Below are 23974 nucleotides of genomic sequence, written 5' to 3' on the forward strand. Positions count from 1 at the left end.
GGCCTTGGCAGGGGCTGCCCAGGGAGCTTTGGAGTGCCCATCCCTGGAGGTGTCCCAGGAATTCCTGGAGGTGGTGACTTGGTTGAGTGGTTTAAGGGCTACAGCGGCAGTGCTGGGTGGACAGTGGGACTGGGTGATCCTGGAGGTGTGTTCCAAACCAAATGACTCTAGGATGTGTTTCCATACGGGGCTGTATGTATTATATTCCCGTTCCGGGCCGTACCGCCCGGCCCGGCCCCTGAGGGAGCGGCGCCATTTGGCGGGAAGGGGCGGGGCGCGGGGGGGCGCCCGGTGCGCACGCGCAGGGGGTGGCGGGCACGCGGGCGGTGCGCGCGCGCGGGGCGCTGTGCGCGTGCGCGGTGCGTGAGGCCCGGGCGAGGCGGCGGCGGCTGTGGCGGCCCCGGCAGGTACCGGCGAGGGGGCTGCGGGGGGCGCGGGGCCGTGGGGAGGAGAGCGGGGCGCTCCGACAGCGGCCGGGAGCGGCCGGGCCGTGGGACAGCCGGGGCGGGAGGCAGAGGCGAGCGGGCGCTGGGCTGGGCCGTGCGCGGGGCGCTCCGAGCGCCGTGTCGGCCTCGCCGCCTCCCGCGGCCGCTCCCGGGCCTTGGGTGTGCCCGAGGGGTGAACTGTGCCGTGGGGGCGTATCCCGGTGTCCCTGTTGTGCCCTTGTATCCCCGTTCTGTGCGTTGGACGGCCGCTGAGCGAGTAACGGGCCCGCGCGGAGCCGCTCCGCGCCTCGCGGCCGGTGACGTGATTGCTCTGACCGGGCCCAGAGAGGCCCCGAGCGAGAGGGAACGGCCTCAGGCTGGGCCGGGGGAGGCTCAGGTGGGACATCGGGAGCAATTTCCCCATGGAAAGGGTGCTCAGGCCTTGGCAGGGGCTGCCCAGGGAGCTTTGGAGTGCCCATCCCTGGAGGTGTCCAAGGAATTCCTGGAGGTGGCACTCAGAGCTCTGGGCTGGGGACAAGGTGGGCATCGGGCACCTGTTGCACTCGATGGTCTTAAAAGGCTTTTCCGAAGTAAACGATTCCGTGATTCAAACCTAATCCCGGCACAGCCGTGCTGGGCCCGGCAGCGCCGGCCCTGCCCCGGGTGGTTCCAGCAGCGCCTTATCAGGGGTGTGAATGGAGCGCTCTGGGCAGGGCTCAGATAAGGCTCCACATTCCTGCCCCTGCCCCTCTTCCCTGTTTGTGTTCCATTCGTTCATTCACGTTTGTGACCGGCAGTTTTGTGTACAGCAGTCTTTTGCTGGTAACAGGGTGAATAATACATGTTGGCATCAATTATTTAATACCAGTGTGTGTAGCTGTCTGATACTCTGATTCAGTTATTTAGCCTGTGTGATATAAAAACCCCCGGAATTAAGGTGAAAACCCCGGAATTAAGTTTCCCTGGTGTGCTCCAGCCTCATGCCCACCCGTGGAGTTTGGTGGCCTGGGCATGGCCTATTGCATTGGCTGGTTTAAACCATGGATTGCTGTCAGATTTTGGGATATGCCAGCGACAAGATTGGAAGGCCTTTTGCTGGAACAGCTGTCAGACTTGGTTTCAGTTTGAAGCCTCGTGTGCAGGTCAGACCTTGTGTGCTGATCCGTACTGCTTCTCCCTCATTCTTTTTTCCCCTCCTAATCTGAAGACAGCTGGATTTGGAGGGCAGTTTTTTTAAGGTGGAAAATGTCTTCTGAATCAGGTCGAGGGAGAAAACATCTGTTAGACATCAGAATAAGTTTAGGTCGTAAATTACTGCATTTCTAAAAATGGTAGAATCCATGGAATCATGGAATTATTAAGGCTGATCATTAAGTCCAAGCATTCTCCTGCACAACCAAGGCCACCACTGATGCCTGTCCCCAAGTGCCACATCCACACAGCTTTTAAATCCCTCCAAGGATGGGGACTCCAGCACTGCCCTGGGTGCCAAGGGTGGAAAACCGTCTTGGAAGAGAAATTTCCCCAATATCCAACGTGAACCTTCCCTGGTGCAACTTGAGGCCATCTCCTCTTGTCCCATCACTAGTTACCTCTGTCACTGGTTACCTCAAATTTTAGAGCTGTAAATGGTGCTGGGGCTGCTGTTTGTGTCACTGCCTCCTCCTACCCCTCGACTTTAGAACCTGCACAAGGTACCCTCTGAAGTGCAGCAGCCTTTGAATTATCCAGATCTCTGCCTGTTGCACTGGTAAAGGCACAGCAATACTCTTTGATACTTAATGTATAATGCAATGTTACAAATGATGTTTTTCTTCTCAAAATCATAGAATCATAGAATACTTTAGGTTGGAAGAGATTTTAAAGCCCATCCAGTCCCACCCTTCCACTATCCCGGCTGCTCTGAGCCCATGGCTGCCAGATGATGGAGAACAGAAATACATTTAAAAAGCAGTTATTAGAGAAGTTGCAGGATAGACCACATGGACTCTTTAGCATTGTGCTGGAGTTCCTTGTCTTGGTGAACTCCTGGGAAAACATGAACTGTTATCCCTGGAGTTGAAGCTGCTGGAGATAAGGGAGAGAGATTTTTTCCTCTCTGGCCAGAACTTCCCCCTCTATATGGTGGTGTTTTACCCATGTCCTTGTCAAAGTGAAAGCAGTGGTCTGGGTGCTGTCTCTTTAGGCTTTCAGTGTGAAAGAACTCTGGAGAGTTCTGGGGTGGGGACTTCTTTTCTTTTTAAAATCCCAAATGCTTTGCCACCTGCTCCGAGGAGAACAGAAGGAGCCAGGAGTGGCAGTGCAGTGTGTGAGGATGACAGTCCAACACTGCCCTTCATCCCAGCTGGACTCACAGCTGGGAGCTGCTTATCCTGCAGGGTGGTGTTCCCTAGGATCCCTGAGCTGTGAGGGGCAGGGAGAAGGCTTGGCTCAGTGCCCCTGCTCCGGCTCCAGGAGGGAAGGCCGAGGCAGGGTGGCATGCAGCCAGGTCAGGCTGGCCAGGCGCTGGCACAGCAGGGCAGGGCCAGGCAGTGGCTCCTGGCAGGGACATCAAAGGAACAGTGGGAGGAAGCAGGAGTCTGTCCCAAGGGGCAGGAGGAAGCGCCTGGCACTGGGTGTGGGGGGGAGTGAGGGGCTGTGGGTTAGGGGCAGCCAGAGCATTTCTGTGGCCCTCTGGTGCTGCTTGGTTTATTTGGACATCGCTAGTGGGGACTGAGTTGGTGCTGACAGTAATTCTTGTCTTTGATTTAGCCTGGCATTGAGGGCACCTTTTAACAGCTGTTATTTCATAAAGAAGTTACTGGGTCGTACTAAGTAGGAGAATTGAATGAATTTAGGGACATGGGTTAGTGGTGGCCTTGGCACTGCCGGAGTAACTTGGACCTGATGGTCTCAGACAGCTTTTCCAGCCTGAATGTTTCTATGGAATTTGAGCATAATTCCTTATTTAAAATAAACTTCCACTGGACTCCTACAGGAAAGCTGTAATGATTCGCTTATATACCTCGATAGGTCCCTGTGACAGTTTTTTAGCAACCCACAACGATTTCTATGTGCAGGTGTGAAAATCTATGACTGCTGTTAATATTTTTTATTGCTGAACAAGGCTGATGTGTGAGACAGATGTAATCAGGGTTGTGGTGAAGTACAGGGATGCCTGGAGCACCTGGGACACTCTGAGCTGCCGATTCACACCCAAGCTCTGCTTGAATCTCGCTACAGGAGCACTGAATCCTTCTGTTCCCACAGGATCCAGTCCCACAGCGGTGCCATGGAGAACTCGGAGAGCACGGAGGAGGAGCAGCCAACTGTGGGCAGTGAGAGTGTGGAGCCCAGCGCCGAGAGCGCGGCCGAGGAGCAGCACATGGACTTCAGCACCGAGATCATGAGTGTCACTGAGATGGAGCAGTCCCCGGACAGCTCCCCCGACCTCAATGAGGATAACACGCAGGAGAGCGAAATTCCAAACATTGAGAGTTTACAGACCACAGATATCGAGGCTGGCTTCCCTCCGGATTTTGACAAGTTTTGGAAAGTAGTAGAGGACAATCCGCAGGATTTCACAGGATGGGTTTATCTACTGCAGTATGTAGAGCAGGAGGTTAGTGCCTGCCCCTTTCTCCTCAGTCTCCTGGAAATAAATAAAGAACTAAAACAAGACATGGGATTTCAGTGGCAAATGCAGAATGGACATCAGGCTGTCACGGATGCTGATTTAAGGCAGTTGTCCTTGCCACTGTTGTCATTTAATCATAAAATGCCAGGATGGTTTGGGCTGGAAGTGACCTTAAAGCTCATCCAATTCCACCCCCTTGCCATGTGCAGAGACACCTTCCGTGAGCCCAGGTTGCTGAATGTCAAAATAACACCAAGCATTTCTAACACTCTGTTAATAATTGTCTGTAAAATAAACTGAAGTTGTTCCTAAGGAAAGAACTGATTGTGCTCACTCTGTGTTTCCCACAGAACCACTTGCCAGCAGCCAGGAAAGCCTTTGACAGGTTTTTCACACACTACCCCTACTGCTATGGGTACTGGAAGAAGTACGCGGACCTGGAGAAGCGCCACGACAACGTCAAGCAGTCAGACGAGGTACGTAGGGCCCAGGGCCAGCGCTGCCACCAGTCCCAAAGCCAACAATGACTGTCCCACTGCGAGTCATTGGGCTGCCAGTGCCTGCCCTGCACGGCCAGGGCTCGAGGGACGTGTTTGCACGTGTCCCAGCTGTGGCATTTGGAGCTAATGTTCTCTCTCTTTGTTGGCAGGTGCGTTAAACCTCTACAGTTTGTCAAGCTTTGCAGTGCAAGCCTCTGTATTACACTGCAGCTTAACAAGTAGGGCAGGGCTTTTCTGTCACTTCCATTTATTACTCATTTTCAAAACAATATAGTTGGTTTGCTGGTCACAATTGCTCCATCTTATTGCATTTTTGGTCAGACGCTGTCAATGATGCTCTAATGGGTCTGTGCCCTATGGTCTGTACCCCAAAGCCTGCCCACACAACCTGGTCAGAATGCAGGGACCGCTGCGCTTTGAAGATCAAGACTCTGCACGTGGAGATCAGAACATTGCCATGTTCTATCCAACCTCCACCCGAATGGTAATGGTAGATTATTTAAACAAAATTCCAGTAATTAGTATTTCTAAGGTTCACCGGATAACACAGTGTTGCCTCTCTCTTAGGACCCCATTAAGGATTTGAAGTACAGTTCATGTTCTCTTCATAGGTCTATCGCCGAGGGCTTCAGGCAATTCCTCTTAGTGTTGATCTTTGGATACATTATATAAACTTCCTAAAGGAGACCTTGGACCCTGCTGATCCTGAAACTAACAGTACCATCCGGGGGTGAGTTGGGAGCAGCCTGATAGCCATGCACACCAGTGGGGTCAGGTTACTGTGTTGTGAAGATAAAGGACAAATTAATAGTAGCCTGGTGTCGCTTTAAGGGCTTCTAAGAGATGATGGAGCCAAATTCCAGAAGAAAGGGGACACAATACAGTGTGGTACTAGGGGCAAAAGCTGTGGCTTGAGAGCTTCAGACTGGATGTTAAGAAATACTAAGTGCAGCATTGGGAATCTTGGAATTTAATTCCTTGGGGTTTCCAGGGTATGGCTAGGATGTGTCTGCTTGCTGTGGCTGGCAGTGGGCCTGGTTAAAGGGTTGGACTAGAGTTTGATCAGAAAGCTTAATTGAACTGGAACTGAATCTGAATCAGGCTGCAGAATTGCTGCACAGCTTCTGGGTGTTACACTGCTGCACTGGTGGGTTTGGAGTAGTTTGTACAAGACAAAAGTGATAAAGGTTGTGTGTTTTCCTAATATCTTGTGTTCTGCAAGTGGCTTTTGCTGTTGCCTTTACTTATTCTGTTGTGGTAGTGCAAGAAGAAAATGAGTGTGAGCTTTCTGAATCTCTAGACACCTTGCTGCAGATATCTAGAGAACACCTTGAAGAATGTAAATAATTAGTATAAGTCTAGTTTCAAATAAATGAGGGTGCTCATAACCTTTAATAAGAGCCAAGACTTTCCTTCCTTGTTCTGTCCCGGCATCCGGAAACCGCTGTAAAACAATTTCCTTTTCCAGAGCCTATGAACATGCAGTGCTGGCTGCTGGGACAGATTTCCGTTCTGACAGACTCTGGGAAATGTATATAAACTGGGAAAATGACCAGGGAAACCTAAGGGAAGTTACATCCATCTATGACCGCATCCTGGGAATCCCAACGCAGCTCTACAGCCATCATTTCCAGAGGTAAAGGGAGTTAATGCCACGTGAAAGGTGGAAATACTCAGCGCAAGAACTTGAAACAGTTTTATGTAGTTATTTACTGACATACTCAGGCAGTTGGACTGGTTGTTTTAAAGTACTGATGCACATTTGAGGAATTTGGCTTTAGCTAAATTCAGATGTTTTGTTGTGGAATAAGGACAGGCATTGGAAGTGTGGGGAAGAAGAGAGGATGTTTTTGAGAAATCAGAATGAGCAGTTTTGAATATTAATTCTGGTGCAATGCCCTCGTGTGGTGAAGCACCGATTTAACTGAATAAAGAGGAATCCTGATTAAGTTCTAGGCAGTGGAATTCTGCATTTGTAGGGAGAGGTGAGCAGCAACCTCAGTTAAATTGCACACAGTCTTTCCTGTAACTTCTACAGATCTCCTGGCGTGGGAAATAAAGTATTTCCTTTATAACTGGTTTTGTCCTTTGCCATCTCTTTTCCATGGCGAGGGTTCTGTCAGCCTGCCGTGCTGCCCTTTCCCTTTGACACACGGCACTGGCGAGGGTGGTGGGTGCTGGCAGCACTCTCGGTGTCACTCAGGAGCCGTGAAGGGAAGCAGAACCCCCTGGGATTTACAGCTGTGCCCTGTTGGGCAGCAGTGCAGCATGAAACAACCCCTTTGCATGCCTGCTTTGTGGCTGTTGTTAGGTTTAAAGAGCACATCCAGAACAACCTGCCCCGAGACTTCCTGACCACTGAGCAGTTTGTGCAGCTGCGCCGGGAGCTGGCGGCCGCCAGCGGCCACAGCGGCGAGGACGGGGACGAGCTGCCCTGCGGCACCGAGGACATCACCGACCCCGCCAAGGTACCTGCACGGGGTGGGCACCTGCACGGGGTGGGCACCTGCACGGGGTGGGCACCTGCACGGGGTGGGCACGGCCGCCCTGGCCTTCCCTGGGGCAGGGGCAGGGATTGCACTGCAGCCAGCTGAGTCTGCTGTAGCTGGGCTGTGCCCAGAGAGCTCGTACATATCAATGTCCTGCAGCCCAGCACATCACTGAGCCCACCAGTGGCCACCCCTGTCCTTCCCTGGGGCTGGGGCAAGGGTTCCCCTGCAGCCACTTGAGCTGTGCCCAGACCACATCGCTGCCCTGTGGCTCGTGTGGTAACAGGACAGCCCCTTCCAGTGCTGGCAGAGGTGTTAAAGAAATGAGTGAGAAAATGAAAGAAGCGCTGTACAAAACCTTAGGAACAAACAGTAATTATTCCAGATCAGCAGATTGGGATCTGTGGTCTAAGAAAACTCCTCATCAGCAGTGGCCTGGGCAGGTTCAGACTCTTACAGGCCCAGGAAAGTGCAGAGCTGTCCGAAGGAATTGCTGATGGTGAAAACACAGACACTGAAACTGGGGCTGACTTGGATCCAAATCCAGCCTTAATCTCAAATGAGCTTTAGCATAAGATAAAAGCCAGTTCAGCTGTGTGTGCCAAGGCTCCATCAGGCAGTGTCCCAGCCCTTCCCTGGCTGCTCAGGGAGAATCCATGCACTTCACTGGCACAGGAAGCAGTTACAGAGGTGATACCATGTCTGCCTGTGTTACATTTGTTAAAATTCTGTTCTAGCTAATCACTGAGATAGAGAACATGAGGCACAGAATCATTGAGATCCATCAGGAGATATTTAACCACAACGAGCATGAAGTCAGTAAGAGGTGGACGTTTGAGGAAGCGGTAAGTGGGGTTTGTGTGAGGCAACACGAGCAAGTGGTTTGGAAACAGGACTGGGAGCTGGGAATTCTGTGAAACAGCCTTAAGCTGTTGGGGGGGGGGGTGGGATTTGAACAGAGACTCAAAGTTGGAGCAGTTTGACTTCTCTGCCATTTTTCTTGTGAAGAGGCACCTGGCACCTGATGATGTAAAGATCTCTGAGCAGTGTTTGGAGAGAGGCAAGGTGCTGTAATGTTTGCTAAGCCAGTGAGTCCTGAGAGTTAGTGCTGCCTCGTGCATCTGGGGTGGTGCAAAGGCATGAGGGGATGGAGGGGATTCCCTTTGAAAGGTAAGCCTGTGCTCAAAGGAGAATGAAATTCCTGTGGTTTTGTATTTTAACATTACACACTTAATCAGGTAACTTTTGTTATGGACCTCCTGTATATAATGTATTAAAAGTAATTAATTGAACTAATAATTTGATCACTGCAAATATACAGCTTTTGCTGTAGAATTAAGTTGGATTACATTTGAGAAAAACAACTTCATAATTTTCTTCCTGGCAAACATGGTCCTTGTTTTAAATTTACTTCTTGTTCTAAAGAATCCTTTGTGTTACCCAGCTGGGACAGAGTTTCAGAGACTCTCTATTGGGCTGGGTGATGTCAGAACTGGTGGGTGATTTATTGCACTGGGTTGGTCTGGGCTGGGTGCCTCGATGGCCCAGGAGCTCACAGACAGAGTGGGGAGCCATTGTCAGGGGGCTCTGTGCCAGTGACCCATGGCACGAGGGAGCAGAGCAGTCAGAGTGTCCCAGGTTCCTGCCCTGGGAAGCCTTAAGCTGCAGACCTGTGGGACTTGGGAGAGCACTGGAACTGCGGGCATTGGGCAGGAAAGGTGTGGGAAGCTGAGTGTCCCCTTGCTCCTGGCCACAATGTGCTCTTGTTACCACGAGAGAGTGTCTGCCCTGGAGCACCAAGGGGCTGGGGGGAGCTGCAAATACAGAGTTCAGCGTGTCTGTCAAGGACAGCAGAGAGGTGGGTGGGCACAGATCCCACCCAGACTTTGGGGGTTGCTTAGAGCTGTTTTTAGCAGGAATGGGACTGTGAGCTGGTCAAAATGGCCACAGAGTGTTGGGTTCCACACCAGAGGTCAGTGAGGAGCATGAAGGGGGGGTTTGGCTTTAAATTTCAGGTGGCCTTGAAGAGTTGGATTCTCCTTAATTACTGTAAGTTCTTCATCCATTTGTGTGGGTTTGGATCTGAGAGGGAATTGCAGCACAGGAGAGACATAATCAAATGCAATTAAAGATGGTGAGGAAAAGCAAAGGATCTCTGGCAGGATGCCAGACAAAGCAATTTAAATGTAAATAGAGCAATGTTTAATTTTCTGTCCCACCAGAGCTCTGTCCCACCCAGCCCCTCTTGCAGCCATCAACAATAACATGATGGTGCTAATTCATGGTCTTGCTATAACCAGCTTGATGTAAATACTTAATAGGAAGTCCAGCTCAGTGCTGTCTTTCCTTGTCATGATTCTCAACCAAATTCTGAGTTTAATTTGTGGGCTGAGTGTACCACAGTGAGCACTTCACCTGTGTTGATGGATGTGGGCAGTGTCCAGTGTGTCCATAATGTCACTGACACGGGCTGCCTTGGGTCCTTCCCCAGCATCTCTGCACTCCAAAAGCTTTCTAGGAAAGGAGGTTTGTAGCCTAGGATGTCAGTGCAGTAAATCCCTTGATCCACACACCTGGGTAACCCTGGTTTGAGGAGATGAGGAGGTGTCACTGGAGCCCTGATCACTGAAATGGCAGTAACTGGATGTTGGTTGTGTGGCTGTTGATTGTTTGGACCCCCTTGGTGGTGTGTTTGTAATCACCAGTTGCATCCTGTGACTCTTGCAGATCAAGAGGCCTTACTTTCATGTAAAACCTCTGGAGAAAATTCAGCTGAAAAACTGGAAAGAGTACTTAGAGTTTGAGATAGAGAATGGCACTCACGAGCGAGTCGTGGTCCTCTTTGAGAGATGTGTCATTTCATGTGCCCTCTATGAGGACTTCTGGATCAAGGTAAGGGAGGCAGCTCACGGCTCTGCTGGTGCACACCTTGACCTGGTGACTAACCCTTGTACCCTGTGGAACGTTGTTCATCTATAACTATATCTGTTGCATTAGGAGATGGTCTGCTTGCAACCAGATTTGACTGCTGCATTTGCCAACTGCGTTGCCTCTCTACGTCCTTCCTTACAGAAACTAGTCTAGTGGTTCCATAAAGGTGCTGAATGGGTTTAAACAAAAGAATTTTATCGTTCTGGCATGTTCTTAGAGACAAATACAAGCTTTAACCTGGCTGGTCTCTGCTCTGTTTCCAACCCTAGTATGCCAAATACATGGAGAACCACAGCATCGAGGGCGTGAGGCACGTGTACAGCAGGGCCTGCACCATCCACCTGCCCAAGAAGCCCATGGTGCACATGCTGTGGGCAGCCTTCGAGGAGCAGCAGGGTAAGGGCAGCCCTGCCCAGGGGGGGGCTCTGCTGGGGGAGTTCTGGGATCTGCCCTGTCCTAAAGCGTCTCCCTGCTGTTCCAGGCAACATTGATGAAGCCAGAAGGATCCTGAAGACATTTGAGGAGTGCATCCTGGGGCTGGCCATGATCCGCCTGCGCAGGGTGAGCCTGGAGCGCCGGCACGGCAACATGGAGGAGGCGGAGCAGCTGCTGGAAGATGCTGTCAGGAATGCCAAGTCCATCAGTGAAGCCTCCTTCTATGCCATCAAACTCGCCCGGCACCTCTTCAAAGTGCAGAAAAACCTGCCAAAGGCAAGAAAAGTGCTGTCAGAAGCCATAGAACTGGACAAAGTATGTGTTCCCTCTTGGCTGTCTTACCCAAAACTCAAACCGCCCTGGTGTCTTTCTCTCTTTCTGAAGCGTTTTGTAAAACATGGCAACAGTGATGACAGGAGTTGTAACTGGATGTAATGTCCCATTACTGCATGAAGACAACAGTCCCTCTAACCTGACGTTGCCAGGGTCCCAGCTTGGAAATCTGGAAGTTTGCACTCTTTTCCCATCAGAAGCACAATGTGCTTTGCACCTTTGTTTTAATTCTTAGAATCTTAAATGTTCTTGGTGTGTTTGGTGTTATTGGTGTGGGCAGTACTTGGTGGTTTGGTGTCAGCACAGAAATACCTGGCACTCAGATGCTACCAGCAAAGTGCAGCACCTGGGTTTGTGCTGTTGGTCACTTCTGGTCTGTTTGTGCAACAAACCAGCCCAGGGAGAAAGGAAAATCCCTTCGTTGTGTGTGGTTGTGTGTATTGATGGGGTGAATTGTGGTGTGTAACAGAGTTAAATACCTGCTGTGAGGGTCAGGTGTGCACCTCCTAATGCCTCTTTTGCACAGGAAAACACCAAACTGTACCTGAACCTGCTGGAGATGGAGTACAGTGGTGACCTCAAGCAGAACGAGGAGAACATCCTGAGCTGCTTTGACAAGGCTGTCCATGGGGCCTTGTCCATCAAAATGAGGATCACATTCTCCCAGAGAAAAGTGGAATTCCTGGAAGATTTTGGGTCTGATGTGAACAAGTAAGATGTCCTGTGGGCAGTGGCCAAACTGGGCTCACGGGGAGAGTGCTGGCAGCACTTGGGAAGGGGTGGGGTCAGTGGCATCTCTAAAATTGTTTCCTTTGTGCCATCAGCTCTCTGTAAGGAAGAGCTGCTTTTCTAAACCAGCCTCCTGGTGTTAAAACAGGAATAGATTTTTAAACAGGAAAAGATTTTGAATTGGAATCTGTTTTCAGATAATTACCCCTTTTTATCTGAAGTGCCCAACACCTCGCTGAGCAGAGCTTTGCTGCCTGCCAGGTTTTCCTGTGGCTTCCCCTTGCTAAGCCCTGTGAAGGCAGGTGCTCCCCAGGGGAGTGGGACAGGTCTGTGACACAGGTGTCCTTTGAGGCTCTGTTCCCTGGAGCTGCTGTGTGTTTCCAAAACTGCCCTGGCTGGGTTTTTCTATGTTCAGCACTAGTAACAACTGTGCACCTTTGTGGGAGAATACACCAGAAATGCAAGTTTTTAATTCAATACTACAATACTTTTTGCCTCTTAATCGTCTATTGTTTTTATTTACATTTTGCAGCTAAATAACCTGGAAGGATTAATGACAAGTCAGTTTTTCTGCTTTGTATGTTTTTAACAATAGCTGTCCTTAAATTCTGCTGCCTCTGCATGGCAGCCAGTCAGTACAAGTTTGGGATCTGAGACAGATCAAGCACAAGGAATTTTGCAGTTCCCAAATGATCCCAGAGCACAGAATGAATACAAGGAACTCTTTTCACCCAGAGCACACTGACAGAAGCTGCAGGCTTTGTGAGATGCTGCAGATGAAGGGGTATTCCAGTACCTGTGGGAATTTTAGCCGGGATGCCTGTGCTGCATTAACCATACTTGTTCTTCCCTGCTGGATGGGGAAAGGCTGCAGGTGCTGCTTTGGGATTGGAATAATTTCCAGTGTTTAAATACTGACTGCCACATCTCAGTGCTGCTGTGGGTGGCATCACCAGCAGGCACTGAAGGAGCTGCTGAATCACAAAGCGCTTGAGAAAACTTCTTTACAAAGGAACTTGATAAAAAGTGCCTCAAGTGTGAGGGGAGTTCAGCAGGTTGGGAACTGGAGCTGTTGTGAATAGAGCTGGGCTGGCTGGCTTTCCCCTGTTGGTGGTGGTCACCGGTTAGAATTTATTCCACTGCAGTTTGCTGTGTGGTTACAGTTTCGAGTAGGCATTGCTCAGGTGTTAGAGATGTTTGCAAGGCCTGACTGGCTGTGCTCTCCCCAGGCTCCTGGATGCCTACGACGAGCACCAGGCGCTGCTGAAGGAGCAGGAGACGCTGAAGCGGCGGGCGGAGAACGGGTACGGACTGGGCACAGCTGCCTGGGCAGGGCTGGGAGAGCCATCTGGGACTGCTCTGGGGCAGTGCAGGGAGCAGCCTCGCCCTGGGGGGGTTCTTTAGCCTGTGAGTGTGTATACAGGTGTTTGTCAGCTTTCAACCTACTGATGTGAGGATAGAATCACTTTATTTTAGTTCTTAAAGTGTGTACTAAATAGAGCTGTAGCCATAGAATGGTTCTCATGGGGAGGGACCTTAAAGCCCATGCAGTGCCACCCCCTGCCATGGGCAGGGACACCTTCCATAGACCAGGCTGCTCAGAGCTCCATCCCACCTGGCCTTGGATGCTTCCAGGGATGGAAACATTTTTGGAAAATAAGTTGTTGAGTTGTTGAATTGAGCCAAACAGTTCTGGTAAAATACCTCAGTCTCTAAGCAGGAACGTGCCTTTGCTGTGTCAGTTTGGGCAGCAGCTTTAAACCCAGCCAGTTCTGAAGCACAGCAGCAGCTGTCCTTCCCTAAGCCCAATTCCCTCACGCCGCTGGGCCAGGGCCCCCAGCTGAGTGCTGTTACTCCCCACACGAGGACAGGCCCAGCGTTTCTCCAGGGTGCCAGTACAAGGCTGTGTTCCCTTGCAGCTCGGAGGAGCCGGACGAGAAGAAGCTGCTGACGGAGGACCCGAGCCTGGCGTCGGCGCAGCTCATGGACGGGGACATGCAGGTCAACCAGGCCGCCTACAACTACAACGCCTGGTACCAGGTACGGGGCTGGGCAGGGGCAGCCTGGGAGCATCCAGCTCCTGGAACGGAAAACTCGGCTCCTGTGGGTTGTTGATCCCTCCTGGGCCTGCTCCACAAGTGTTTGGTGCTCCTGTGTGGAGCGAGGAGCGGTTTGGTGGCTGTCCCGTCACACAGGGAGGGGACAGGGCAGGGCAGCAGGGCTGCTGTGTTTGGTAATGTTTTGGCCAGACTGGCCTTGGGGTGCCCCTTTCCTGTGTGCCTGGACAGTGACTGTCTCCAGGCAGTAATTCTGTAATGGCTTGGAATGGGTTCTGCTGGTGCACAGCACAATCAGCAAAATCAGCTTGTCCTCTGGGGCTCTTCCTCCAGGCATTTTAGTTTGGAATGGAACTGTGGAGGTTGGAAAAGCCCCCTAACACCATCCAGTCCAGCTGTTCCCCCAGCACTGCCAAGGCCACCACTGACCCATGTCCCTGCTGCCACATCCACGTGTTTTTTAAATCCATGGAAGTTTTGAAGTGGTTTAATGGAGAATGTTGTTTAGACTGTGCAGAGCCCCCAGAGCTGGGAGAGCAGTGCTACAGCTGGGGCACAACCCCTGGGTAGCCCTGGTTTGGGATTGCCTGCATCCGGGTCAGGAATTCTTTCCAAAGTCAGGCAGTGGGAGGAGTCTCATCCAGCACAGAGACTGTCCAGTGCTCGGCCAGGAAAAACGCCCCGAGTTTCACACACAGCACTGCAGGAATGGCAGCCTTGAAGCTGTGCCAGGCAGGCTCAGGCTGGAGAGCAGGGAAAGGTTCTTCCCCCAGAGGGTGCTGGGCACTGCCCAGGCTCCCCAGGGAATGGGCACGGCCCCGAGGCTGCCAGAGCTCCAGGAGCGTTTGGACAGCGCTGCCAGGGATGCCCAGGGTGGGGTTGTTGGGGGGTCTGTGCAGGGACAGGGGCTGGGATGATCCCTGCGGGTCCCTCCCTGCTCAGGGTGTTTTGATTCTGTGACTCTGTGATGAGGATCTGTCCTGTGGCTGCATGGTACCTCCATCCCTGCCTGCCTTCCCCAGGGTTTTCCAGAGGGAGTTGGCACCGTTGTCCTGCATTCCCAGGGGTGCTGTGCTGGGCACAGTGGGGCTGGGGGAGCTGTGTGGGGTGGGCTGTGCTGCCTCAGGACCAGGGGCTCCCTGTGGAGCTGGGACACGGTGGCTGATGCTGCTGCTGTGTTTGGTTCCAGTACAACTACCAGAACGCCTGGAATTACGGACAGTATTACCACACAACTTGATCCCCGGAGGGAGTGGAGTTCACTGTGCTGCAGTTTCAACAAAGATGGAATAAAAAAATATATTTTTCTAATTTTGGGCTGTGAAAGAACTGTTGTGCCACCTGCTTTTGGTCCTCTGCATGTGAACCGAGCTGCTGCTCACAGGGTATGTGTGAAGCAAGATTCGTGTGCTGGTAACTGATAAATGGTCTCTGTACAATTCTCATTTACCATAAATGATTTTTTTTAATTCCCTGCACTAATTTATGGAGTATCAGAAGAATTCTCATCGGTCTCATGATTCCATAATTGCGCGGGTGAAGCTGTGGGGCTTTGGGTTGGTTTTGCCCCAGAGCTGCTCTGCTGCCCGGCCCTGGCCCCGGGGCTGAAGCCAAGGCTTGTCCTGCTCCCAGCCCGACTGGAGGGGGCTGTGTTGGGATTGGGGGCCTTGGCAGAGCTGCCATACGGGTTCTGTAGTGTGGGAGGGGGCAGGGATTAAAACCACCTTTGTTCTTTTTTAAAAGCACAAACTGTGTTTGGGATGAGTTTTGTATTTAGAGTTTTTCATGTACACGGTGTGAGCAAAACTTTTTTCATTTTGATCAAAGTGATCATTCCCATTTTTGTAATAAAAGCGAGGAATTCAGTAGCGCTCTGAGCTTTCTTGGACTGCCTCATTCGAGCCAGGAGGGAGAACAGAATGCCTGAGTTCAGCCCTGGTGGTGCTCACAGGAGGGGCTGTGGCGCGGGGACACCTCGGGAGCACCTGTGGAACACCCGGATCTCTGCGAGCAGACTCCTGTCAAATAAGCCATGGAGTGGGAATGCTGTGGGATTGGGCTGCACAGGAGGGAGGGGGCCGGGGCTGGTGTGGGCCCTGCTGCTCCGGGGCTCTGCAGTGCCCCGGCAGAGGGGCGGGGCGAGCACAGACACAAAGAAGGGAGGCACTGGCAGGTACAAACGCGGTTTAGTGGGGGGCTGCCGCTGTGCAGCAGCGGGGCGGGGACAACACTCAGCACTCAGCTCCAGAAAGGCACCGCTGTGACCGGAGCCAGGAGTTAAAACACCACCGGCAGGAAGCTCTCTGTGGCAGAAACAGATTCCCAGCAGCAGGGGGAATTCTTCATTCAATATCCACCAGCTCCACTTCAAAGAACAGTTTTGCATTCGGTGGGATCCTGTTGGCAAGTGTTAAGGAAGCTGAAACAGCCCCTGCAGTGACCCCTCCCGGGGCAGGGAGTCCCCAGCTGCTCCCCGGCCTCTCCCGTGTCCCTGGGATGTCCCTGATCCGGCTGGACACCCTGGATCCAGCAGGAGCTGTCAGGGGACAGGGCCAGCTCCATGGATACCTTCAGCAGCACTCCCTGCTCCTCATTCCCCTGAGCTGCCCCAGCCTTGTCTGCAGCTTTGGGGCAGGGGAGGTTACGCTGTTCCACTGTCAACAGGGGAGAAGCGTCCAGGCAGCTCCTCAGATTACAGGATTCCAGCACAGAACAATCCCTTCCCCTCCTCCAGAAGTGTTGGAAACGAGAAACAGGGCTGCAGCAAACGCTGCAGGAACACTCCTCTACCCCCTACTTCAGCTGTATCCCAGAACCAACTGTAACTCTGTCCCTACAGCTGCAGCAGGTAACTCCCCTCCTGTCTCCCTACACTCGTTAGGATCCCCATCAGGCATAAGCACTTGGAAGCAGCTGGAATAAAAATGCAGGTGGAAAACAGCAGCAAGTTCCCCCTGCACGAGTTTTTCTCCAAAATAAAAGGGCAATTGCACCCCCCAGGAAGTGCCCTGGATGCCCTGAGTGGGAATATCCTGAGCCTGCTGTAACAGGTGAACCCCGCTGTAATATCCCTGTCCATAAAGCGCCTCAGTGCCCCCAGCATTCCCAGGTTCCCTAAGGAGTCAGAGGTCACGGAAGGATACTTGGCATCAGGCTGCCCCTTCTTGCCATAGGCCCACTCGGGCTCGATCTCCAGCTGGGCCTTCTCTCCTTTGCTCATGGTCAGCAGGGCCTCATCCCACTGCAAGGACAGAGAGCAGCTCCAGCCGGTGCCGGGGCAGGGCCCCGCAGGGACAACAGCCACTGCACTGCCCAGCTCTTCCTGCGGCTCCGGGAATCCCCTCACAGCCCCGGGCATCCTCCCCAGCCCTGTGGAACACCCCGGGGGTTGGGCGTGCCCTGCTCCCACAGCTCCCACAGCTCCCACAGAGCAGAGCCGTGCTCCCTGCTGGGATGACACAGGGGGCGACGGGAACACGCCTGTTTCCATCACCATTCCCCGGTTCAGTATTCCCTTCCCAGCAGCCCACCAGGAGTGCCCAGGGGTTGGTGCTGTGTCCCCATGGAGGGAAGGCTCTGGCACCCACAAACCCGGGATAAACACAGGGATAAACCCGGGCCACTGCTGCTCCTGCAGCGCTGCCCACTGCCCATGGGCACTGTCCCCTTCCCAGCTCCAACCCCATCCCACAGCACGACTTTCTCCTGCTCAGGCTGGAGCAAAGGAGCTCAGGGGGGACCTTGTGGCTCTGCACAAGTCCCTGACAGGAGGGGGCAGCCGGGGGGGTCGGGCTCTGCTGGCAGGGAACAGGGACAGGAGGAGAGGGAACGGCCTCAGGCTGGGCCAGGGCAGGCTCAGGGTGGACAGCAGCAGGAATTTCCCCCTGGAAAGGGCTGTCCAGCCCTAGCACAGAGTAAAGCCCAGGGAATGCACACAGGGATGGATGGAGCCCCAGGATCCCAAGAGCCTTGGTTGCTGTGAGAGACTGACAGGAGCCCGAGGCTGGGCTGATCCCAGGGAACAGAGCCTGTTCTCCATGCACTGCCTAAGGAGGGAATCACTCTGAGGACGAGTGTTCCACCCTCCCAGGGTAATCCCTTGCAATTTGCCTCCACCAGAGACAGAACAGCCCAAACACTGCAGCCCAGTCATAAATCACAGAATGAAGCTCCCCGGGGACTCTGAGGGAGCCCTTAATGCTCTACTTACACCTCGGATCACTTTTCCTATGCCAACTTTGAAACTCAAGGGCTTGGCTGCTTTTTTCTTCTTTGAACCTGGAAAAGAGGTTTATGTTCATTTGCTTCAACATCACACCAGCACACTCCACACTTTGGGTAAAACTGCCATTACAATCATGCTTTATACAAATATCTGTCCGTATAATATTATTTTTAGCCCAGTATCAGATTTTCAGGGGAAATATTAGTGCTGTGCACTAAAAACTTCATTAAATGTTCAAGCTGCACCAAAGCATCTTTCAAACCCCACAGACTCATTCCTGAATTACTCAGGTTGACTGTACAAGGCATGGACATATTAAGGAACTGAAGAAATCCAACAGGGAATGTACAGATACAAGGAATTATAGAGAGTATTCCAGTGACTCTGGAATGCTGTTCCTGAGTGTGGCACATCACTGCTGGGAAAGCCTTTCCAGTATTGCACAATTTCATACCCCCAAATCCTCTGATCTGTCACAAAAACACCAGCAGGGAATATTGCACACTGGAGTACTCAAATCCCTCTCAGTCCAGTGCCTCCAAATTTAAAGATTTACCACAGAAGGGCCCCAGGGTGTGTTTGTTTAGAGAAATTAAGGACACTGCTGGTGCCAGAGTTCTGTAGGAACCATCTCACTGCCCCCGCCCCCGAAGCAGCTCTAGCCCGGATTGACTCCCTGCATTCCACATTCCCCAGGCCTGGAATGCCAGAAGCCAGGGCTGGCAGGATGCAGCTGTGTCACTTGACACCAGCCAGTCCTAAAATACTGCCCTGCGCTGCCTCATGGATCCGGGAGCTGCAGGACACCCGGCAGCTCCACACCACCATGATGAAGCTGTTTGTCAGGAATGCCCCCAGACACCTTCCAGAGGCAAACCCCTGCCCGAATCTGCTGGAGGAGCCCAGGTAATTCCCTCCGGAAGGATTTGCAACCAACCCAAACAGTTTATCTGCACATCTATATATCCATAACCTTACTTGATTGAATATTGGTATCGAAGACTGTCCCATCCTGCAGCTTTCCCGTGTACCAGCAATGGACAGTGTCTCCTTTCTTCGGGAAGTTGGTTTTATCGCCCTTCTTTAAAATGGATTTTGTGTACTTTGGTGGCCCCTAAGGTTATAAAAAGAGAGTTAGGACTGGCAGGTTAAATAGTCTCAGATACACTCAAGATTGAACAACCACTGAGTTGAAGGCATAAAAGAAGACACTGTTAGTGAATGATGTATTCATGTTGCTGCAGGGCTGCAACATTTGCAGCAGGTTCAGGTTAAGGTGGGTACAAACACTGGACTTTGGTGTAACCAGGGTTTTGAAGACTTAGGATCACACAATCTCTTGAATGGGAAAAGATTCCCAAAGACCACCCAGCCCAGCCCTGTCCCTGCACAGACCCCCCAACAACCCCAGCCTGGGCATCCCTGGCAGCGCTGCCCAAACGCTCCTGGAGCTCTGGCAGCCTCGGGGCCGTGCCCATTCCCTGGGGAGCCTGGGCAGTGCCCAGCACCCTCTGGGGGAAGAGCCTTTCCCTGAGATCCCCCTAACCCTCACCCCGGGACAAGTGGCCGGGCTAATCTGGCTTTCCACGAGAAAAACGCGAGGTGAGGGCATCACACCCACCTCCTCCACAGCCTCCTCAGCCTTCACCGCCTTCCCCTTGGCCTCCTCCGCCTTGGCCGGCTTCGCCTTCTCCGCCGCCTTCTCGGCGCCGTCCGTGCCCTTGAAGCGCTGCGAGGGGAAGGATGAGGAGCCGCATCCACCGCCCCAGCCCTGCCCGAGTCCCGGCTCCATCCCCGCCGCCCCCTGCCCTCACCTGCGTGTGGAAGAGCTGCGTGTAAGCCGCGATCAGCTGCTCCTTATTCGCCGTCTTCGCCACGTTCTTCACCTGCCCCAGCAGCTTGTGCTCCGCCAGGAACTGCGGGACACGCGCGTGAGATGGTGGGGGGGAAAAAAAACCCAAACCTCCCATACGCAACTCCAAATTATTTATTATCCCCCGCAATTACCGCCTGCGCCGCGTGCTCCTGCAGGAATTTGATGATCTCCTTCTTGGCCAGCGCCTCGCTCCGCAGCTCCTCGGCGCTCCAGGGCTGCGCCGGGCCCGCGGCCGCCGCCATTTTCCCACCCGCCTCCTGCTCCTCCTCCGGAGAGGAGGGCTAGCAGCCGTCCGGGAGGGAGAAGGGGCGGGCCGGGAGAGGGCCGGGACAGAAGGGGAGGGTCGGGAAGCCGCCTTCGGGCCCTCCCCTTCACCCCCGGCCGAGCCTCTGGGGAGGTTTCAGGGCGGCGGCGGCGCCGAGGGAGGGGCAAAATGGCGCCGCCTCGTGGCGGCCGGGGAGCGCCGTGAGCGAGAGCAGCGGCAGCGGGATTGCCTCGGGCTAGCGGGAGCCGCAGGGCAAGGGGAGGGCCGGGACGCGGCCCGGGGGAGAAGGGGAGGGCCGGGACGCGGCCCGGGGGAGAAGGGGAGGGCCGGGACGCGGCCCGGGGGAGAAGGGGAGGGCCGGGACGAGGGCCGGGAGGCGGCCGGGGGAGAAGGGGAGGGCCGGGAGGCGGCTCCCCGTGCCTCTGGGCGGCGATTTCAAGCTTCGGGCAGGGCTAAAATGGCGGCGTGCGGGAAGCGGCGCGGGGCAGGATGAGCGGCGGCCGGCAGCGCACTCTGCCGCAGGTCTGGCGGGCGCCTCAGAGCAAAACCGAGCCGAGGGACGCGGGCGGCGACAGCGATGACGACCTGCTGCTGGCAGCCGCGGCCGCGGCCGACCCCGGCCCGGTGGAGGGGTTCAGCGAGGCGGCGGGGTCCATCTGGATCTACCCCACCAACCTGCCGGTGCGCCCGTACCAGGAGCGCATGGCCGGCGCCGCGCTGCTGGCCAACACCCTCGTGTGCCTGCCCACGGGGCTGGGCAAGACCTTCGTGGCCGCCGTGGTCATGTACAACTTCTACCGCTGGTTCCCCTCGGGGAAGGTGCTGTTCCTCGCCCCCACCAAGCCGCTGGTGGCCCAGCAGATGGAGGCGTGCGGCCGCGTCATGGGCATCCCGGCCCGGGACATGGCGGAGATGACAGGTACGGGCTGCTGCCCGAGGGGTGAAAAGCCACAGCGCAGGGGGAAAAAATACAACGTGAGGGGTGTTTGGAGGGTTAACTGCTGGTTTCGCAGTAGGTAAAACCCCAGGTCATCCGTATAAAGGGTGAAGCGCTGGGGCGCAGCTCCGTGGGTCGCAGCCTGCGGGTGGCTGCACACGCAGAGGGCTCTGTGTGATGGTTAAGCCAAAGAATAATGACGCTTTCTATCCTTTTTCTGGCTTTCCCCCCGCTCCTTCCCTCCACTTGTTGCTTTCCTTGCCGCTTTTTATAAAGTTTTTTCGGACCCCCTGAGCTGCAGTTTGTTACTCACTGGAGCAATAGCCTTAATGACTGAACCCATGAGCTCTCTTTTGGCCCAGACCTTTCCCAGAGGTGCTTTAAATGATGTGTAGGGCAGTGGGCAGCTATGAGACATCTTGAGCTTCCCAGTCTTACCATGCTTCTGGATTTAACTTTTTAATGGAAAAAACCTCTTCCCAGTCATTGTATTCAGTGAGGGTGGGGAGGCCCTGGATCCCTGGCAGTGCCCAAGGCCAGGCTGGACATTGGGGCTGGGAGCAGCCTGGGACAGTGGGAGGTGTCCCTGCCATGGCAGGGGTAGCACTGGGTGGGATTTAAGGTCCCTTTTCAACCCAAACAATTCCATAATTTTATGTGTCTGCCAGCCCTATCGCTCTCAGGTCACAGGCCATACTTTATTCCCAGTAAACCAGTTCCCTGATGTTATTTGGTTTATTTCTAGGAGGAACCCAGGCTCTGGGCCGGCGGGAGCTGTGGAATACCAAGAGAGTCTTTTTCCTCACACCTCAGATAATGGTCAATGACCTTTCCCGTGGGACCTGTCCTGCTGTGGAGATCAAATGTCTGGTTATTGATGAAGCCCACAAAGCCCTTGGCAATCATGCCTACTGCCAGGTAGGGCTGGAGCCACCCCCACTCTTCTCTCCCAGTTACAAAAACCTTCCCCAAAATTATTTACAGGATCTCCATAAAGTGCCCCTGTCACAGCTGTGGGAGATTGTCCTTGAGGTCCTTAACTTTGTTTGAAAGAGATTCAACAGTCCTGTATGTTGTCATTGCCTTGTTTATTAATAATACCTATAAGGTATTTTTTTAATGCCTACATTAGATTGTAATTTTGGTTTAAAAATACTTTTGGCTGGGCAGTTTAAAAAAAACTGTAAGGTTTTTTTTGTAAGGTTCTTTAACAGAGTAATATCAGTTTAAGATTTCTTTTTATATGTGGGGTTAGTGTTGATTAGCCAAGAGTTTGTTGTAGTATCATGGGTTAATTTCCTCAGAGCAATAGGTGGTGTAAGAAGTTGCTTTGATCCACTGGAGGAGTTTACTGGATATTTTGTGGAGTTCAGATTTCATGGGATTAATCATCCATGATTTACTTGTTTTAGAGTTTTTCTTCCGACTCACATTTTGGCAGCTCTCCTGAGTTAGTGGGCTGTCAATACTTTTGTTAAATCAAGGGAGAAAATATTTCATAATTTGCCAAGGTTGTTCTTGGTACATTTCCAGGCTGCCTCTGGATCCCTGGCAGTGCCCAAGGCCAGGCTGGACATTGGGGCTGGGAGCAGCCTGGGACAGTGGGAGGTGTCCCTGCCATGGCAGGAGTGGAACTGGGTGGGATTTAAGGTCACTTCCAACCCAATCCCATTCTGGGATTCAATATTTTTAGTGTGTTTTGTTAAGCCTTTCCTCCTTAGTGGGTATTTTCATTGATGTAGTTTGTACAAGCAAATAATCTCCTTTAAGGGCATTAATGAAACTTTCCTGTTCTTAGGTGGTGAGGGAGCTGAGCAAATACACAAATCAGTTCCGGGTCCTGGCCCTGAGTGCCACCCCTGGCAGTGACACCAAGGTGAGCCCAAGCTTCTTGCAAGACTTAAATAATCAAGGTTGAGTGGAAGCTCTGTTCGTTTGCCTGAAGCCTCTGCAGGGTCCTGAAGTCCATTAGAATTCCACATCAAGACTGAATCTCTCTGCAGTCCATTACTTGTTGAGGCTTGGTGCTTTTCATGCTATAAACCATATATTATTTATTTGTGAGGAGTGCCCAGAGCAGCTGTGGCTGCCCCTGGATCCCTGGCAGTGTCCCAGGCCAGGTTGGACACTGGGGTTTGGAGCAGCCTGGGACAGTGGGAGGTGTCCCTGCCATGGCAGGGCTGGGATTTAAGGTTCCTTTCCAACCCCAGCCAGTCTGGGATTCTATTTCCTGACCTTCCTTTCCTTTTTCATCCCAGGTAATGGGTGCCTTTTCCTTACAATTCTGTTTAAGACCTGCTAAAACATGGAAATAGTTACTTTGTTTTTGTGGCTTCTTTGCCAGGCTGTGCAACAAGTTATCTCCAACTTGCTGATTGCTCAGATAGAGGTGTGTGCTGAAGATTCTCCAGAAATTCAGCCTTATTCTCACGAGAGACAAGTGGAAAAAATTGTAGTTCCACTTGGGGAAGAACTGGTAGAAATTCAGAACACTTACATCAAGGTGAGTGCTGCTTTTCCTTTTTGGTCAGTGGCCAGTGACAGTAAGTGTTTTATCATCTCCATCTAGACTTGCAGAGGTTTATAAAGGCAACACTTTCCTATGTAATTAACATTGATTAGAAGGTAAATTAAGCAACACGGTTTCAGTTGCAGCAGCTGCAGTTTCACTTTGCACCAAGGACACCTTTTACCTTGCAGTAACTTGAAAAGCTCAGGTGGAAAACTTGCAATCCAATTTGTTTCCTCACCCTCTTTCAGGAGTCTTTGCAAAATTGACCCCAGACCTAAACTGAGGTTTCTGCATTTGGCTGAATTCAGGAGTATTAAGATGTTGAGAATGCCTTAAGGAATCTGTGTGTGTGCACTGGAACATTTTCTCTGATTAAGAATATTCTTTAGAGCTTTAAGTCATCTGTGAGTGTAATTAGTTCTCCTGGAGGTTTTTTTAATTGGTTTATTTTGAGCCTATTTCGATGATGATGATATCTTTTTCTTTTTACCAGTCTGTAATGCCCAAATATAGGAGAGATTTTTGGGGGCCAGAGCTGTTTGTCAGTCAGTTGTAACTCGGTGATCTGTGCCTTCCCACTGAGGTACTGGTAGGCAAATGATGTTATATAAGATACCACTTTAAAAAGTTCAGAATATCTGCTC

The 23974-nt window shown here is 52.5% G+C and overlaps 3 protein-coding genes and 1 non-coding gene across 10 annotated transcripts in view; 3 read left to right on the forward strand and 1 right to left on the reverse strand.

Annotated features, from left to right (window-relative positions):
- The first annotated feature begins 343 nt into the window (after positions 1 to 343).
- PRPF39 (pre-mRNA processing factor 39) lies at positions 344 to 15386 on the forward strand. Of its 5 annotated transcripts, none has more exons than XM_032113273.1 (14): positions 344 to 407; positions 3675 to 4026; positions 4392 to 4517; positions 5153 to 5271; positions 6010 to 6177; positions 6853 to 7009; positions 7768 to 7875; positions 9758 to 9922; positions 10231 to 10357; positions 10443 to 10711; positions 11256 to 11440; positions 12688 to 12762; positions 13378 to 13498; positions 14705 to 15386. In XM_032113273.1, exons 2-14 carry the CDS (start codon positions 3697 to 3699, stop codon positions 14753 to 14755), a joined length of 2001 nt encoding a protein of 666 aa, XP_031969164.1. In that variant the 5' UTR covers positions 344 to 407; positions 3675 to 3696; the 3' UTR covers positions 14756 to 15386. The 5 variants fall into 5 exon arrangements, with proteins under 5 accessions (XP_031969164.1, XP_031969167.1, XP_031969166.1 ...); XM_032113276.1 differs by lacking the exon at positions 344 to 407 and adding an exon at positions 4863 to 5025 and having other exon boundaries at positions 3669 to 4026; positions 4392 to 4759; positions 14705 to 14997; XM_032113277.1 differs by lacking the exon at positions 344 to 407 and adding an exon at positions 4863 to 5025 and having other exon boundaries at positions 3805 to 4026; positions 14705 to 14997.
- LOC116446232 lies at positions 10795 to 10880 on the forward strand. Its single transcript, XR_004241098.1, has one exon. It is a non-coding gene; the product is annotated as a small nucleolar RNA SNORD127 (small nucleolar RNA).
- Positions 15387 to 15682: 296 nt separating the features above from the next.
- FKBP3 (FKBP prolyl isomerase 3) lies at positions 15683 to 19939 on the reverse strand. The gene is made up of 7 exons (XM_032113279.1): positions 19748 to 19939; positions 19555 to 19656; positions 19362 to 19469; positions 18719 to 18854; positions 17726 to 17793; positions 16659 to 16756; positions 15683 to 15912 (listed from the first exon to the last, which is right to left on the reverse strand). The coding sequence occupies exons 1-7, from the start codon at positions 19856 to 19858 to the stop codon at positions 15858 to 15860; spliced, it is 678 nt and encodes a 225-aa protein (XP_031969170.1). The 5' UTR covers positions 19859 to 19939; the 3' UTR covers positions 15683 to 15857.
- Positions 19940 to 20246: 307 nt separating this feature from the next.
- The window catches only part of FANCM (FA complementation group M), a 55084-nt gene continuing 51356 nt past the window's right edge, over positions 20247 to 23974 (forward strand). For 2 of the 3 annotated variants that reach the window (XM_032111524.1, XM_032111525.1), the window contains exons 1-4: positions 20248 to 20800; positions 21564 to 21736; positions 22617 to 22694; positions 23163 to 23321. In XM_032111524.1, the coding sequence (XP_031967415.1) occupies positions 20371 to 20800; positions 21564 to 21736; positions 22617 to 22694; positions 23163 to 23321 (840 nt within the window). In that variant the 5' untranslated portion in view covers positions 20248 to 20370. Of the gene's footprint in view, positions 20801 to 21563; positions 21737 to 22616; positions 22695 to 23162; positions 23322 to 23974 lie in introns of all 3 variants that reach the window. The other variant, XM_032111527.1, reaches the window with a different exon arrangement.

The sequence above is a fragment of the Corvus moneduloides genome, chromosome 6 (assembly GCF_009650955.1).
Source record: "Corvus moneduloides isolate bCorMon1 chromosome 6, bCorMon1.pri, whole genome shotgun sequence".
Lineage (NCBI taxonomy): Eukaryota > Metazoa > Chordata > Aves > Passeriformes > Corvidae > Corvus > Corvus moneduloides.